Below are 15,496 nucleotides of genomic sequence, written 5' to 3' on the forward strand. Positions count from 1 at the left end.
CATCTGCATTCCTGGAGCGGCTGATGATGGATGCGCAGCTGACAAATGTCCTGACCCTGCAGATGTCACTCACCCTGCCATTTCACTTGATCCACGGTCTTGTGCTATGAAGAGCGTCCTTTCTGGTCACTGCAGACGTGGATGCACCGGGGTTGGGGAGGAAGGCGTCAGGTCGGCTCTGGAGAGCTCAGGGAGTCTCGGGAGCCCTGCTCGGAAGCCTGGCAGGCGACCCACAGCACAGGGCCTTCTTCCCGTGGCCTGGCTTCCTTCGCCGTGAGAATTGGGGTGTCCCATCACGCAGGCCAGCCTAGCGGCTTTCCCATCCCCTCCTGTGACTGCGGTCCTCACTGTCCCCGATCTTTTTCCTTCCTGTCCCGATTCTCTCAAGGGTGACAACAGCACACAGATGGCTGGTGGTCCTGCAGGAGGGGCCACCTTGGCTCTGGATGGACTCGCAAATGACCTGGGCGCTGAGCTACAGGATAAGGATCAGCAGTTTCTCTTCTCCCTTCGCTCACTGGACCCACTTGGGCTTCCTGGAAAGCGCCAGCGTGGACCTTCAGAAAGAAGGGAGGACGGGCCGTGGGCAGGCCAGGGCGCGTGGCCAGGTGCCTGCTCACAGGGTGGTTGCCATGGAGGGATGTGGCCAGAAAGGAGTGCCCGGGCACCGACGAAGATAAACACAATGATGTGGAGGTGCCTGCTGGCAAGGCCGATGGGCCGGGCAGTGGTGGGTGAGGAGCTGTGGGTGGCACTAGTCTGCCACGGGAGTCTCTCAGCCAGTAGTTCCCTGGCATCTCCAGCGCAGCTAACAGTGCTTACCACCCATCACAGCTGCCATTGTCCCTGAGGTGGGTGGCCAGTGGGCTGCATGCTAGAATCAGAGCCCATATGGTAAGAGCTGGAGCTTGGTGTTCCTGGCTTCAGGTCAGTACCTATGGACTTGCCTGACTGATATTATAGATTCTATACTGGGTATTTGCATCCAGACCACGAATAGATACTGAAACAGCTCTGAGAGTGTCAGGCAGATTCCTGCAGATAACGATACCCTTCCACGGTCTCCCTGTGACACAGCCCAAGGAGGCAGCTGGGCAGGTACTTGAGAGCCAAGAGTTGTGAGCATCCAGAGAGGCTTGAGGGATGCCCAGGCAATACTCAGTCTGCGAGTCTCAGCCACTGGGAGGTGGAGCAGGGCACCAAACTATCACCACAAACCCCCAGGGTATTAGAGACACCTGCTCTCCTCCTCTCTGCCCAGCTGCTGCCTGACATGCAGGGAAGGATGGATATATATGATAGGACCAAAGAGGGCAAAGACAATGACATAGCAAGTTATACAAGTCATTTAGGGCTCAGGTTTGCACCCCAAACCAGGCAAGCACACAGCAAACAGGGAGCCAGTGTCAGGAGAAGGGTACGCGGATAAGAGTCTAGCAGTCTGTTCCATGACTGCCACAGTGACCCCAGAGAATGGAGCTCAGTCCTCATCCTGCCCTGGTCTGCCACAGCTGCGGACCACATTTATGACAGTGAGCTGCAGGAAACAAACGCTCGGCCCCTCTCGGTGTGGGAAACATTTTCCAGTTAACCCACGCTGTTTTCTTCCTACACTTTTACTACAAGTGGCTCTGTGGTGTCCATGCCATAGATGTGGACCTGGGTGCAAGTCCAACCTGGGCACAAGTTCACCTCTTTGTCCTTGCACATACATCTTGGTCCTTCCTGGGTGAACATGCTCCAGACCTTTTGTGAGTTGGCCTCCATGATGTTATGGCATGGAGGAGGCGATTATTACTGATTGCGGCTAAGCCTTGGGACTTCTGCTCCCCTTGGGTGATGTCACCTATGAAGGGTTGTCTCGGCTCTCCTCCTGGGGTTGTGACTGTCGTGGAGCTTGGTTTCCAGCTTGCAGAGATGGCAGGTCCAGTAACAGGAGGCCTGCAGGATGTTGAGTTTGACTGGTCTGGACCGCATCCTCCTAGGATTTTGGCATATGGAATGGGAATATTTGTAGGCCACGGACATGCTGGTACTAGTGTACTAACTGTGGCTGTGATGGTTCCAGGAGGGGCCACTGTGGGGAGCAGCTAACTCCTGAAGAGCTACCCCCGAACATGAGTGCACCACTGTCCCACATTCCCGGGATCTTCAGTGGTAGAGACAGGCCTGGGTCAGTGATTTTTCCGTCCTGGCCTGGAGCTTCTTGGCCCAAGGAAGGCGGGCAAGTGATACAGGAGGTAGCCACAGGTCCTGCTTTCATCTGCCTGGTGACATGCAGGCCCCTGAGACTCTCCAGACGTGCCAGCAAAGGGGGAAGCTGGGAACTGCAGCAGATGAAGACACCCATAAGGCTAGCCACCTGTTTCATATGTGCACAGGTGTGCCAAACAGTAAGCTGCCCTCTGGGAAAACCCATATGGGAAATGCTGATTTTCAGGAAGCCAGAGCTTTAGGCGACATCCACGTCCATGCTGTGGGAGAGGATGGACTCACGTTACCACGACTGCCTTGCCAGCTGCCTGGCCATCTCTAGACCCAAGCCCTTTCTCCTAGAACATCTGCTCAGGTCTGGATTTCTTTTCTATAAGTGGGAATACTGGCTAATGGTGTAAGTGACTGGGGAATTCTGACGGACACTAGGAAATGCAGAAATGGAAGACTCCGTTGGTTCCGGTTGGGAACTTCAAACAGTACAACCACTGTGGAAAAATCTGGCAGCTCCATAAAAACTTAAAAATGTAATTACCATATGATGTAGCTATTCCATTGCTGGGTCTGCATACCCAAAGGCTTGCACACAATGCTCAGAGCACTGTTCCTAGTGGCCCAGAGAAGGGGCAGTTCAAGGGTCCATTGAGATGAATGAGCGAGGGAAATGGAACATGCACACATATGGGCCCCTCGGCCTTCAAAAGGAGGCTCCTGAGCACGCTTCAGTGAGAATGGGCTTGAGGCCATGATGCTCAGTGAAAAATGCCGGTCAGGAAAGGAGTCAGAATGAGACAGAAGAAAGGTGGGGGCCAGGGCTCCAGGGCAATGGGGAGTTGGGTTTAATGGGACAGAATCTGATTACATAGATGAGTTTTGAACGGACAGTGGCAAAGGCCACACAATGATTTAAGCATTTAATGCCACTGAACTAGACACGGTGCACTTCCTGTCTGCGTCTGACTGATGGCAACACAAAGAACAGTGTGCCTGCGGGGAAGCAAGTCTCATGACCCCTCCCGCCTCGTGGCCTCTCCTGGTTGATATCTCTGTCCTCCACTCCATGCAGATGGTGGCCCCTAGTGAGGAAAAACCCAGTGCAGAGATGGTCATCAGCTGGAGAGCCTCGTGAAACCCTCTGCCTTCCTGGCTAACGAGGGCGAGTGACAGACTGGGTAATTACCTGTTCTCACTTAGGCAGCCTGTGAAACTTTTTATCCCCCAAGAAGTGCAGGCCAGGGAAGTTGTCTCAGGCTGGCAGTCAGTTCTGAGTTCCAGACGGCACTGGACAGAATGTCCACCTTTCCTCTTGGCCACAGGATCCTTGAAGGTGCATTTCTTTAGCCTTACCAAGGCCACTATAAAAACGTGGAATCTAGGGCCTGCATGCCCAGATGTGGATCCTCTGATCACTGCTGAGGGCTTGATGGTGGCTGCCTTAGCCCATGTGATTGCTTTTTGGTGCAGCCTGTGTGTCAAAGCCAAAGGCCTATATATCCCTTCCTCCAAACACTGCCCAGGTCTCCTGCCGACCAGCCACAGAGTGCTGGGGATGCGGGGGTGGGGGGTGGTGGTGGCAATGCTGAGGATTAAGCTGAGGGAGGCTTTGTGAAGGGTTTTGTGGAGTTCGAAGTCTTGGGCCCAGGAGGAAAAGCCACGGCAATGTCAACAGCTTTAGCTGTGTGGCAGTCTCAGGGCCTGAGCTCGCTGTTTAGGCCTCTCTGCTGCTTGCCTTAAGGCCCAGAGCATTTCCACCCAAACTTGGAACAAGGACCCAAGGCTGGGCTGCCCCCTGGTGGACATACTGCAGGCTATTGGTGGTGAAAGTAAGCATTCATGTCTCTTGGCCACGGCCACACATTTTCAGGTTTCAGAAAGGAAAGGCCTGGGGCTGGGCCCCACGGATCCCAGCCACCGATGGCCAGTGGCCATCAGGGAAGTGGTCATGACCAGCAGTGAAGCTGAGCTGGAGGTCTGAGTACTTGTGGGACAGAAACCCGGCTGGAGGGAGTTCTTAGCCGCCTCTCACTCCGGCGCAGGTGGTGGTGTGAAGGGGACTTCCTGGGCTGCCCGTTATACCTGAGCAGTGGGGTGAATTCTGGAGGGACCCAGTGGCGCAAGGCCTTTCCCAAATCCCAGGGAGGGAAGGGTCAGGTATATGGATTGGGAAGCAAAGTCTGGGCCCCAGTTTTCCCATTTACAAAATGTAGCAAACAGCTACTTCAGAGAGATATGGGGAGTTTATGTGAGTCCACAAGTGGAGGGTTTGGAACAGTGTCTGGCAGGTCGGAGGTGATCCGTCAGGCCTGGCCTTACTCACTGGAAACTAGACACTGCGTAGTGTGGACTGAGTCATGGTGGATTCTGTTGGGATGCAGCACAGGCCAGAGAGAAGTGACCTCTTTGGGTCCTCACGACCATTGCACACTGATCCTGCTTGGGACATATTGTAAGAGTCAGGTCCTTTGAGGATGACCCCCTAAAGGGGGGAGGGCCCAGACTGGTGACTGGCCATAGCAGCACACACAGCGATGTGCACTGTCTCACATCCAGGTCAGAGGCAGCTTCTAGGCCAGCAGTGTCCACAGACTCCAGCAGCACTGACCAGACCAGTCCTGCTGGCTCGTTTTATGTCAACTTGAGACGAGACAGAATCATCTGACAGGGAATCTTAATTGAGAAAACGCCTCCGTAGGATCAGCCTGAAGACAAGTCTGTGGGACATTTTCTTGGTTAATGATTGATGTGGGAGGGGCCAGCTCACTGTGGGCAGTGCCACCCCTGGGGCTGGTGGTCCTGGGTGCTGTAAGAAAGCTGAGCAAGCCTTGGGGAACAAGCCGTAAGTAGCGTTCTTTTAAGACCTTGGCTTCAGCTCCTGCCTCCGGGTTCCTACCCTGACCTTTCTTCAGTGATGGGCTACTACCAGGAAGTACAATATTAAACAAGCCCTTTCCTTCCCAAGCTGCCTTTGCTCATGGTGTTTTATCACAGCAATAGCAACCCTACTAAGTCATGGGCTAAGATCTACCCAGGCGGAACTCTTCTGTTCTGTAAACAGACATGGGCACCCATGCCAGGCTTCTATGGCCCCGCAGTTCTGTGGGAGCTGCCCTACACCATTCCATTTCCATCAGGAAGTTGGGCCCAAAACATTTCTCCCTAGCCAGTGGGCACAATGCCAGCAGTCAGCAGAGGGAGCGGCGGGCTCTGTGGTAGGAGGGTTTTATTCCCTAGGAGTCAGCAGGGACCACTCTGAGTGTCCTGCATCTGAGCAATCTCCTACAGGAGTCATCCCCCACCCCCCACCCCTGTAGACCTTCTTCCCATCTTCCCCGTTCTGTATGAACTGGGTGGGGCTCTTCCTACTTTCAGGGGCCTGTTCCTTCCAGATGTTACTCTGCCACTTGAGAAATCTGGAAAAAATATGAATCACACTATCCTGGTTCCTGTGACACAACGAGAAATTAGTAGCTGAGGCAGTTCTGACAGTCCGGAGTCTAGAGGCCTAAGCGTGTCCTTCCTTCCTGCTGGAAACCCACAATAGAGCTCTCGTTGCTATCACAGCAAGCAGCAGCACCTGGGCTTTTAGCCTTGGATCCCTCCCACCGGGGCCTCACCTGTGACAACTGCAGTAGCCAAGAAGCCTGATTCCAGGGGCCCTAAGCTCCTGCTTCCTGCTAGGAGTTGGCAAGCAGTCAGCGCAGAGATGGTGGAGCTAGCCCGGCCCTGTCTCAGGACCTCCCTGCGCTGTAATCCGTGTTTCTTCTTGTGCCCCTCCTGGTAGCGTGCCAGTTTTCCTGGCCAATAACTTCGCACTTCTCAGTAATGGCACTAGTGCAGTCTTGTCTTCTGCCCACAAAACTCACAGTATCTCATTCCTCCCATGTGGACAGAGCTCAGGCTTCCTTGTCAACCTGACTCACAGCACAGGGGCTCATTCCACACGAGGACTCAATAAACAGAAGGAAAGTCAGCACCCTGGGTGGGGTGTGAGGTGTGAGGATGAGCTGAATGTGAGCTCAGGACCTCCACGGCATGGCCAGATGAAGTATGGGCAAACACCACCAAGACTCCCAGTCCTTCCCCCATGGCAGTAAGCGTAGTACCTCGTAAGTGGAGCCGTCGGCACAGCACAGCACCCCATGTCCTTGACGCTGGTCTCGAACCCAGTCACCTTCGTACTTGTCACCATTCCTGAGGGCACAGCACAGGACCCTCAGGTAGGCGCCAGGTGGCTGCAGTGACTCAAACTGACTCCTCTGACCAGGCACAGCAAGTGCACCGGGGCCAAGGCAAAAATAGGCCCTGAGCAGATGGTCTGTGAGCTCCTGACCTGCCAGAGCTGGCTCAGGAGGATTGGTGACAGGCGGGGACATGTCTGCACGTACCCCATCTCCCCTATGACAGGCCCCACTTTCCAGAACATGCTGGGCCCTGTGCAGGAAGGACATGTTTGGCTTCTGCTATTCAAAATAGAAAATGACAGAAAGAAGTGGAAGAGGTGACTTTCTGTTTCAAGGGCAGGTGTGGGGTAACTTCTACAGAATCTACCTACCCAGAGCCCCAAGGCCATCAGCACTCTAGGAGTTATGGGGACCACTCCTGTTCCCAAGCACCAGGTTGTACCTCCCAGACCCATACTCACTTAAAGATCATCTGCCCACGGCCATGTCTCTTGTTGTCATGGAAGGAACCCTGGTACACCTGCCCATCCTGGTCCTCCAGAAACCCCTGTCCTAATGAAGGAACCAAAACATACCAACTTCACTCCATACCCCCTACTAGTGATGACCCTTCTCCTTTCCTCCCTTAGTCTCCTGGAGTAGCTCTGCCTGCACCCAATCTAGGCAGAACGCTGAGTACCAGGGTCCCCTATAGAGGCCAGGCTGCCTCCTAGGCCTGCTGATTAAGCCTGCTCAAACAAGAAAGGTAGATGCACTTAGGGACAGGTAGTGCCAGTGCCCAGGTCAGCAAGGCTGATAAAATTGATCCAGACTAGCTGAGTTCCCCCCGAAAGGCTTGACAACCTGAAAGGGCAGGGAATCATCAATGAAGGTGTGGCCTGTTGAACTGTCAATACGCTCAGGTTTTGGACAATTCAGAAACTAAGAGATATTTCTGTTCCCTAACTCAAGCAAACCTGGAGAAAAAAAAGGAAGTTCCCTCTACACTCATACACACTAGAGCCTGCGAGGTTCATTTACATGGTATGGCTAACAGGAAGGGCAGGGCACTTGCCACAGTGCCCAAAGGGACAGGTACCCCTTCAATCTGCCCCTTATCCTTAGCTTGCAGACCACAGAGGAAGTGACCAGCTCAGGCCCTTGAAGAAGTTCAGGGTCAGTGGGACCTTGGGAGAGTGGATCTGGACAAACCATGGCTGTAGCACTCTGAAACGGGGCGACCTGTCTTAGGCCAAGCTGGAGGACCCAAGATAGTCATTAAATAACTGTGCGCTGCTTTAACCTGTACGTGGCTCAAATGCACTATCAGCAGAGATGAGGTGCCAATTCCTGTCTTTTTCTAGCCTCTAAATTCAGACAGACTACATTAGTCATTCTACCACCCGAGCACACACAGGCCCCCAAGCCCCAGAGCACCAGACCTTCCCTCAGGCCGTGGAGGAGCTCCCCTTCATAGTGACCTCCGGCTTTGTACTTCATGATGCCATGTCCTTGTGGCTCTCCTAAGACAAACTGTCCAGAGTAGGTGTTTCCTGGTGCAGATAAGAGGGAGAATCAGCTGCTTTCTGTTTCTCTGCTATGCCCTAGCCAGTGGCAGTGGAGATGCCACTTTCTTTTAATTCCTTTTTTTTAAAGTTATTTTGACACAGGGCTTCTCTGTGTAGTGCTGGCTGTCATAGAGCTCAATCTGAGCTCTATGACAAACTCAGAAATCCGTCTGCCTCTACCCTCCTAGGTGTTGGGATTAAAGGAGTTTGCCACCACCACTTGACCTGAGGTGCCATTTTCAAATGGAGGATTCTGTCTTTATGTGTAGCTGGCCTCAAACTCACAGAGCTCAGTCTGCCTTTGCCTTGTGAGTGGAGTACTAAAGGTATAGCTACTACACCTGCTTGGTGTCTGTCTCTGCCTTACTCTTTGGATTGTGAGGAAGAAAATGCAGTGGACTAGTGCTTCCTGTCCTGGCTGAGGTGGCAGGCTGTCCTGGGAAACCTCCCTGTGGTACTGATGGTATAGAGTGAAGGATGAGCCTTCTTTCTCAGCTCTTTAAAAACAACTCAGTGCTGAGCCCAAGAGAAAAGTTCCCCTGAGCATCAACCACCCGCTTGCTGTGAGGCCTGAAACTCCAGGAAATCCCCCAGCCACGGGCAAGGAAGCCATGGGGCAGTTTTCCCACCCAAGAATACAGCGTGACCAAAATATCTTTGTTTGTTTGTTTTGAGTGTTGGGATGAAAGGCATGTGTCACCACGTCTGGCCTAAAATATCTTTAAAATGGAAGAAAACTGTAACTTTGGGATGATAAATCTTTATTCCACTTAGGTGCTAAGGAGAAGACCGAGTTGTCTGTGGAGGTAAGTCAGAGCCTCAGCTAGGAGACTCCAGGGCAGCCTTCGGCGTCATGGAGGTCATCCAGGTTGTAGGCTCACACTGCCTTGCCCCCGCCTGCAGGCTGTTATTCTCCCGTTGGTGGAACCTGAGGCCCCCATTTACACACAGCACTTTGTGTGTCCATAAACTCTGAGAGCATCAATGCCCACCCATGTTCAATGCTAACCTGACCAGGCCCAGTGTTGGTAGCCTTCCCCAGTGATTTCTCCATCCACAAATTCACCTTCATAATAACTTCCATCTTTAAACAAGAGCTTCCCGTGACCTGGTAAGATAAATCAATGTGCAATCAGCTGGGGAGTGGGAACGACCATAGAACAACCCAGCCAGTTGGGCTTGTTTTTCAGAGTGAAAACCTCAGTTGCTATGGTGGCGCATATCTGTAACCAGGCTACTCAGGAGTCTGAGCCAACCTGGGCAACATACTGGAAACTCATATAAACAAAACAACCCACCGAAACATTCCTGAATGCCAGCTTCTCAGTTGAAATGACCACAGAGGCATGAGCTGTGCAGATGAGACCTTGCCTGTATCCACACAAGGAGACAGAACACGTACGTGTGTGTGTGTGTGTGTGTGTGCTATGCGTAAGAGTGCCCATGGAGACTGGAGTGGGTGTCAGGTCCCGTGGAGCCAGAGCTATGGGCTGTTATAAGCTACCTGAGATGTAGGTGCTAGGAATTGAACTCAGGTCCTCTGCAAGAGCAGTAAGCACTCTTAACTTTTGAGCCATCTTTCTTAAAATTGGGTGCTTGGGGCTAGAGAGATGGCTCAGCAATTAAGAGCACTAGCTGCTCTTCCAGAGGACCTGGGTTCAATTCCCAGCACCCACATGGCAACTCATAATTATCTGTAACTCCAGTTCCAGGGAATCTGGCACTCTCACACAGACATACATTCAGGCAAAACACCAATGCATATAAAGAAAAGTAAATCTTAGGGAAAAAAAAGTGGGTGCTCTTCGGATAGCTCTGACAATAGTTCTAGATGCCTGCTTACTGAAAAGTAATCCTTTGTGGTGGTGCAGGGGGTGGTGGCTCACACCTTTAATTCCAGAGATCAGGAGGCAGGCTAGCCTGGTCTACATAGCCAGTTCTAGGATAGCCAGGTCTGTGTGATAAAAACACTAAACAAAATGTGAAAGGTACTAAGGAGATAGCCTAGTTGTAGAGCATTTGCCTAACAGGTACAGGCCCTGGGTTCACAAGAAAATAAAAAAGTTAAAAAAAAAAAAAAAACACTGGTAAAGGCTGGGTACAGAGGTGCACTTGGGTGGCTGAAACAAAAGGATTCGGGTTTAAGGCCATTCTGAGTTATATAGCAAGACTGTGCTATAGCAAGACTGTGCCTCAAAACGAACAGAAAAAAACAATTAAAAAGAAAACAACAGAAAATAAGACTATTTTAGTAGCCAGTAGATAGGAAAAGCCCTCTAGTGTACTGAGTGGGCAGAACCGACAAACTGAAAAAAATCCAGGAAGCCCAGACACTGGAAAGTCTAGACCCAGCACTTTTCTGTGCTTAGGTTTTCTGAAAATATGGTCATTTCTTCTTTTTTGTCTGTGTAGTCTTGGCTGTCCTGTAAAATGTTCTATAGACAAGGCTAGCCTTGAACTCAGAAATCTGCCTGCCTCTGTCTCCCAACTCCCAAGATTAAAGATGTGCACCACCATTGCCACTGGCTTATTTCCTTTTCCCTTTCTCTTTTCCTTCCTTCCTTCCTTCCTTCCTTCCTTCCTTCCTTCCTTCCTTCCTTCCTTTCTTTCTTTCTTGTTTTTGGTTTTTTTTTCTTGAGACAGGGTTTCTTTGTATAGATAGCTCTGGCTACCTTGGAACTAGCTCTGTAGACAAGGCTAGCTTTGAACTCAGAGATCCGCCTGCCTCTGCCTCCTGAGTGCTGGGATTAAAGGCATTTAATTAATTAAAGGCCACTGTTTCCTGGTGATGTGGGATGTTCTTCTGTATATGTGTTGCTTTTATTGGTTAATGAATAAAGCTACTTTGGCCTATGGCAGGGCAGAATATAGCCAGGCTAGAAGAGGTTATCTATAGAGAGTAGGCAGAGTCAGAGAGACACCATGTAGCTGTGGAAGGAGGAAGACACCAGAACCTTACCTGGTAAGTCACAGCCTCATGGTGATACACAATTTAATAGAAATGGGTTAATTCAAGATGTAAGAGCTAGCTAGAAATACACCTGAGTCATTGGTCAAGCAGTGTTGTAACTGATGTAGTTTCGTGTGATTATTTGGGTCTGGGCAGCTGGGAAATAAACGAGCCGTCTCTGTTTATAAATGGTGCACCAACGTGGGCAACCACCTCCACATAAAACCTAAGAGTCTTGGGAAGGAATTCTAGGCATAAAAGAACAGAGTTAAGCACGGCTTCTTGATAGCAGCGTTTTCTTGGGTGGGCTCTGTTTGTTAGAGGCAAGCACAAACAGCGCTGACTCTTGTAGGAGGCTTGCATTTAAATCGGGTCTGTGAGCAGCGTGTTACAAATTGCTTAATGGCGTCCCTGGAGCTGGGGCGGTGAGTATGGTCTGTAGAGGCAGTGAACATACCTCTGCCATGTTGGACTGGGTGGAGCAAATAGGCAAGGCCGCAGAGTTGGTCCTAGCCACATCTTCTTAGCATTTAAAATATAAAAAGGTGCTTCTGGGTCAGTGTGTTTAAAACATGTACATAGGCTTGGGAGAGAGAAGAAAAAGAATATAGACAAGAGTACAGTCATAGATTAAAGGAGTAAAGACAATAAAATAAATATTAAAAAGTAAGAGTTAAAAAATAAGCCGCATAAAGATGGAATATACGCAGAGAGTCTGGATTATGTATATTATTGAATTTTCTTTGAACTTTTGACTGTTAATGATCTAACTGCAGAGAGACATTTGATTATGGGGGCTGTTAAGCTAAACCAACAAAAAGGGATCTTGACTTCAAAATTCTAGTCTAAGGATATGTTGCTTTGCTTGTTTCCAAAGAGGATGGGAACCTGTGGATTCCTTCCAGGCTAATGTGGTTTGATGGAACAAGAAGACCCCCATGAAAGGTCTCCATGAACCTTAAAAATACTTCACCCAACAAACAGCAGGAAGCGGTTTGGAGAAAACTACACACAAATTCCCAAAAATATTTTTTTTTAAGTTTTTTGGTTTTATGAGACAGGATTTCTCTGTGTTCCTTTGGAGCCTGTCTTGAAACTACTTCTTGTAGACCAGACTGGCCTCAAACTCCCAGAGATCCACCTGTCTCTGCCTCCCAAGTGCTGGGATTAAAGGCATGTGCCACCACTGCCCGGCCCCCAAAATAATTGTTTATAAATGTTTATTTTCATTTAAAAGGGTTGGTTCTAAATGATTAATAATGGTCAAAGTTAATTTATAAAAAAATAAGGGGCTATGATATAGAGATGAATACTTTGCATTGGTATTGATCTTGGTCTATTGATACAAATTTAAGGTCGATTTTGCTACATTGTGTATAAGGTATTGTGTTTGTGCAGCTCATTTTAAAATGTAACGTATAATTAAGAAATACAGATTAGCAGATAGTCATCTATCATAATCAAACTTTTGTTAGGTAGGTTTTCTAGATATATAGAGATATATTTCAACACTCCAAAGACCTACAGAATATGGCATTTAAAATGTTTTAAGAACTTAGACTTTTCTCAACAGTAAGACATGTCTGCTTCTGGCAGCACTAATTACTTCAAAAGGATGATGGGCATCGATGAGTCTTCTTATGGAGTTTGCTAGCCATTTGGGCAAGAAACTGCTCTTGCCTGAACTACTTAATTGTATGTTTTATGAACTAGACATGCAGGACCCGTAGAAAAATGACTGCTGAACTTGCCAAAAGAGGTGAGAGAGGTAAGACAAGCTGGGTGGTGGTGGTGCACACCTTTAATCCCAGCACTCAGGAGGCAGAGGCAGGTGGATCTCCATGAGTTTGAGGCCAGACTGGTCTACAAGAACTAGTTTCAGGACAGGCTCCAAAGCTACCAAAAGAAAGAAAGAAAGAAAGAAAGAAAGAAAGAAAGAAAGAAAGAAAGAGAGAGAGAGAGAGAGAGAGAGAGAGAGAGAGAGAGGAGAGAGAGGGAGGGGAGGGAGGGAGGGAGGGAGGGGAGGGAGGGAGGGAGGGAGGGAGGAAGGAAGGAAGGAAGGAAGGAAGGAAGGAAGGAAGAAAGAAAGAAAGGAAAAAAAAGAAAACAAAAAAGAAAAAAGGTGAGACAGTATTTTAGGGTTCCTGCTTCATGAGTCTGCCAGACATTCTGCAGGACACAGAAGAAAGTGACTGACAAACTGCCAATATAGGCAAAAGTCTTTCAAATTTCCTGCTTCATGGAAAAGTCTGCCTATAGGCTGAAGATGAATGCCCCAATGTTACAGAAGAACTTTGGATGACTGTCCAGGCATCATGATGTCTCTGTCAATTCTAGAACTTTGGAAGTTGCTTACAATGCACTTCCTGTTTAGTTAGGTAATATTATATCCTTCTGGGGTCTTTGATGGAGTTGAAGTCAAAGAGTTATTATAGTTTTCCTTAGTTATGATAAAGGACAAATTAGATATGAAATTTTAAACTCAAAAATATAGGATAGATGATAGAACATTTTCTTTAATTTTGCCAGAGATACAAATAGACCTAATATTGTAACTGTAATTCTTGCTTGATACAGGTTTTGTTATATGTAATTTTACTATGTTGAAGTTAAAACCTTTTTTTATTTAGACAGAAAAGGAGAGATGATGTGGGATGGCCTTCTGTATATGTGTTGCTTTTATTAGTTAGTGAATAAAGCTACTATGGCCTATGGCAGGGCAGAATATAGCCAGGCTGGAAGAGATATATATAGAGAGAGTAGGTGGAGTCAAGGAGATGCCATGTAGCTGCTGAAGGAGGAAAATGCCAGAACCTTATCCAGTAAGCCACAGCCTCGTGGTGACACACAGTTTATTAGAAATGGGTTAATTCAAGATGTAAGAGCTAGCTAAAAATACACCTGGGTCATTGGTCAAGCAGTGTTGTAATTGATATAGTTTCCGCGTGATTATTCGGATCTGGGGCGATAGGAAATGAATGAGCAGTCTCTGTTTACAACCTGGCCATTTTTATGATCAAAAACAAACCATAATGCCTTGCCTGTATATAATAACTCTTACTTAGGAAAGTATAACAGACCTCACCCATTCTGCTAAGAGAGGCAACGGGAGGCAGCCTGTGAGAACACAGTTGCCTTTCCCCAGGAGCCGAGAGAGTCAATGTTTCAGAGCACAATCTACATATCCTCTGACTTTTGTCTGGTGGTTTTCTATAACTGCAATGCTACCAGGGACATGATGGAGAGAAGGGGTTCTCGCTTACTCACCAATTTTGTTTCTCAATTTCTTTTGGGATACAGAGAAACTCAGGCTGAAAATTAGAAGCCTGAGTGTCCAATAACAAACACATAGCATGCAATGTTGAGAGAGAGAGAGAGAGAGAGAGAGAGAGAGAGAGAGAGGCATGTGATCAGCTCCAAGCTTACAGGAACTGGTCTTACACCGATTCCAGCATGACTGGGGCAAAGTGGTACCAGTGTGCAGGCACAGTACTGTTCTGTGCTTGGTACGAGAACACCGGCTTCCCCAAACTTCTCAGAAAACTGGCTCCGAGTTGCAAGGGTATGTATGGAATGACTAGAAGCTTCTTACCATGTTTCTTCCCTCCCTTCCATTCTCCTTCATAACGGAAGAAAGAATTTGAGTATACATATACGCCATAGCCTGTATGTGGAAAAAAGATGAACAGAGTGACCGTTTGACATCAATAGACACAAGATGGAGCAGCTCAGAGTCCGGAGTAGTGTGCAGGTCATTTCTAGATTCTCAACCCTTGACAGTGTGCTTCACCTTGATTAACTGCTCAAAATGTGCGGGGCTCAGTTCTGCTTATAGTTGGCCCAGCCGCTTCTTCTTTGGGTTTTGCTACGTGAACGTGCGCCAACGAAAAAGGTAGGCTCACCAAGGGGAGGGCTAGGACAAAAACTGATTGCAGGCTCTCAGGAGGGGTTCAAAAGGTGGTGGAGAGGGAGGGGAACCAGTGGAACAGCCTCGGTGAGAAGACGGCAAGGAGCCCATCCTGCCAGGCCCTTCACCACGGAACAAAAATCCACACTCACCGCTAAGGACTCCGGGCTAGCATCGCAGCCTGGGGCGGAGAGATAGCGGCACTAGCGTGGACTCTGGCCTCACAGCGACCCTATTTCTCCGGTTTTAGGACAACTTCCCATCAGACTGCATGCTCACCCTGCCCAGCCTGACCTCGGCTCTACCCACCCACCGAACAGGGCGGGCTGGCCAAGAGCCTGCAGCTTCGACCCCACCTGCGGAGTCACCGACCGCGGCCGAGGCCTGTCTGCAGACAGGCTTCCGCCCTGGGCAGCCCCAAGTACCAGCGCTGCCCTCCAGAGCGACCGAGCTCCAGACGGGGTACTCGGCTCGTACCGTCTCGCGGCGGCCGTCTCGGTAAGTGCCGGGGCTCCTGGAACGAAGCCGGAGTCCGCTCGCCGGTCGCTGCCATCTTGCCGCCACAGGTTGCCGAGCAACCGTAAAGACGCTTGCCATTGGCCCCCGGTTGCCACGGGGCGGGGTCAGGCGCTGTCCTGGCGACTGTAACATCCGCAGCGAAGGCGTCCGCTCCGGAGCCCCGCCCCCCCCAGGACAC

General features: G+C 49.6%; 1 protein-coding gene across 1 annotated transcript in view; it reads right to left on the bottom strand.

Moving 5' to 3' along the window:
• Positions 1-15,353, bottom strand: part of Morn1 (MORN repeat containing 1) — a 61,324-nt gene extending 45,971 nt beyond the window's left edge. Inside the window, 6 exon segments of the mRNA XM_038334800.1 lie at positions 6,318-6,405; positions 6,857-6,947; positions 7,817-7,927; positions 8,952-9,050; positions 14,485-14,556; positions 15,277-15,353. Of these exon segments, the coding sequence (XP_038190728.1) occupies positions 6,318-6,405; positions 6,857-6,947; positions 7,817-7,927; positions 8,952-9,050; positions 14,485-14,556; positions 15,277-15,352 (537 nt within the window). The 5' untranslated portion in view covers position 15,353.
• Positions 15,354-15,496: the final 143 nt, after the last annotated feature.

The sequence above is a fragment of the Arvicola amphibius genome, chromosome 6 (genome assembly GCF_903992535.2).
Source record: "Arvicola amphibius chromosome 6, mArvAmp1.2, whole genome shotgun sequence".
NCBI lineage: Eukaryota > Metazoa > Chordata > Mammalia > Rodentia > Cricetidae > Arvicola > Arvicola amphibius.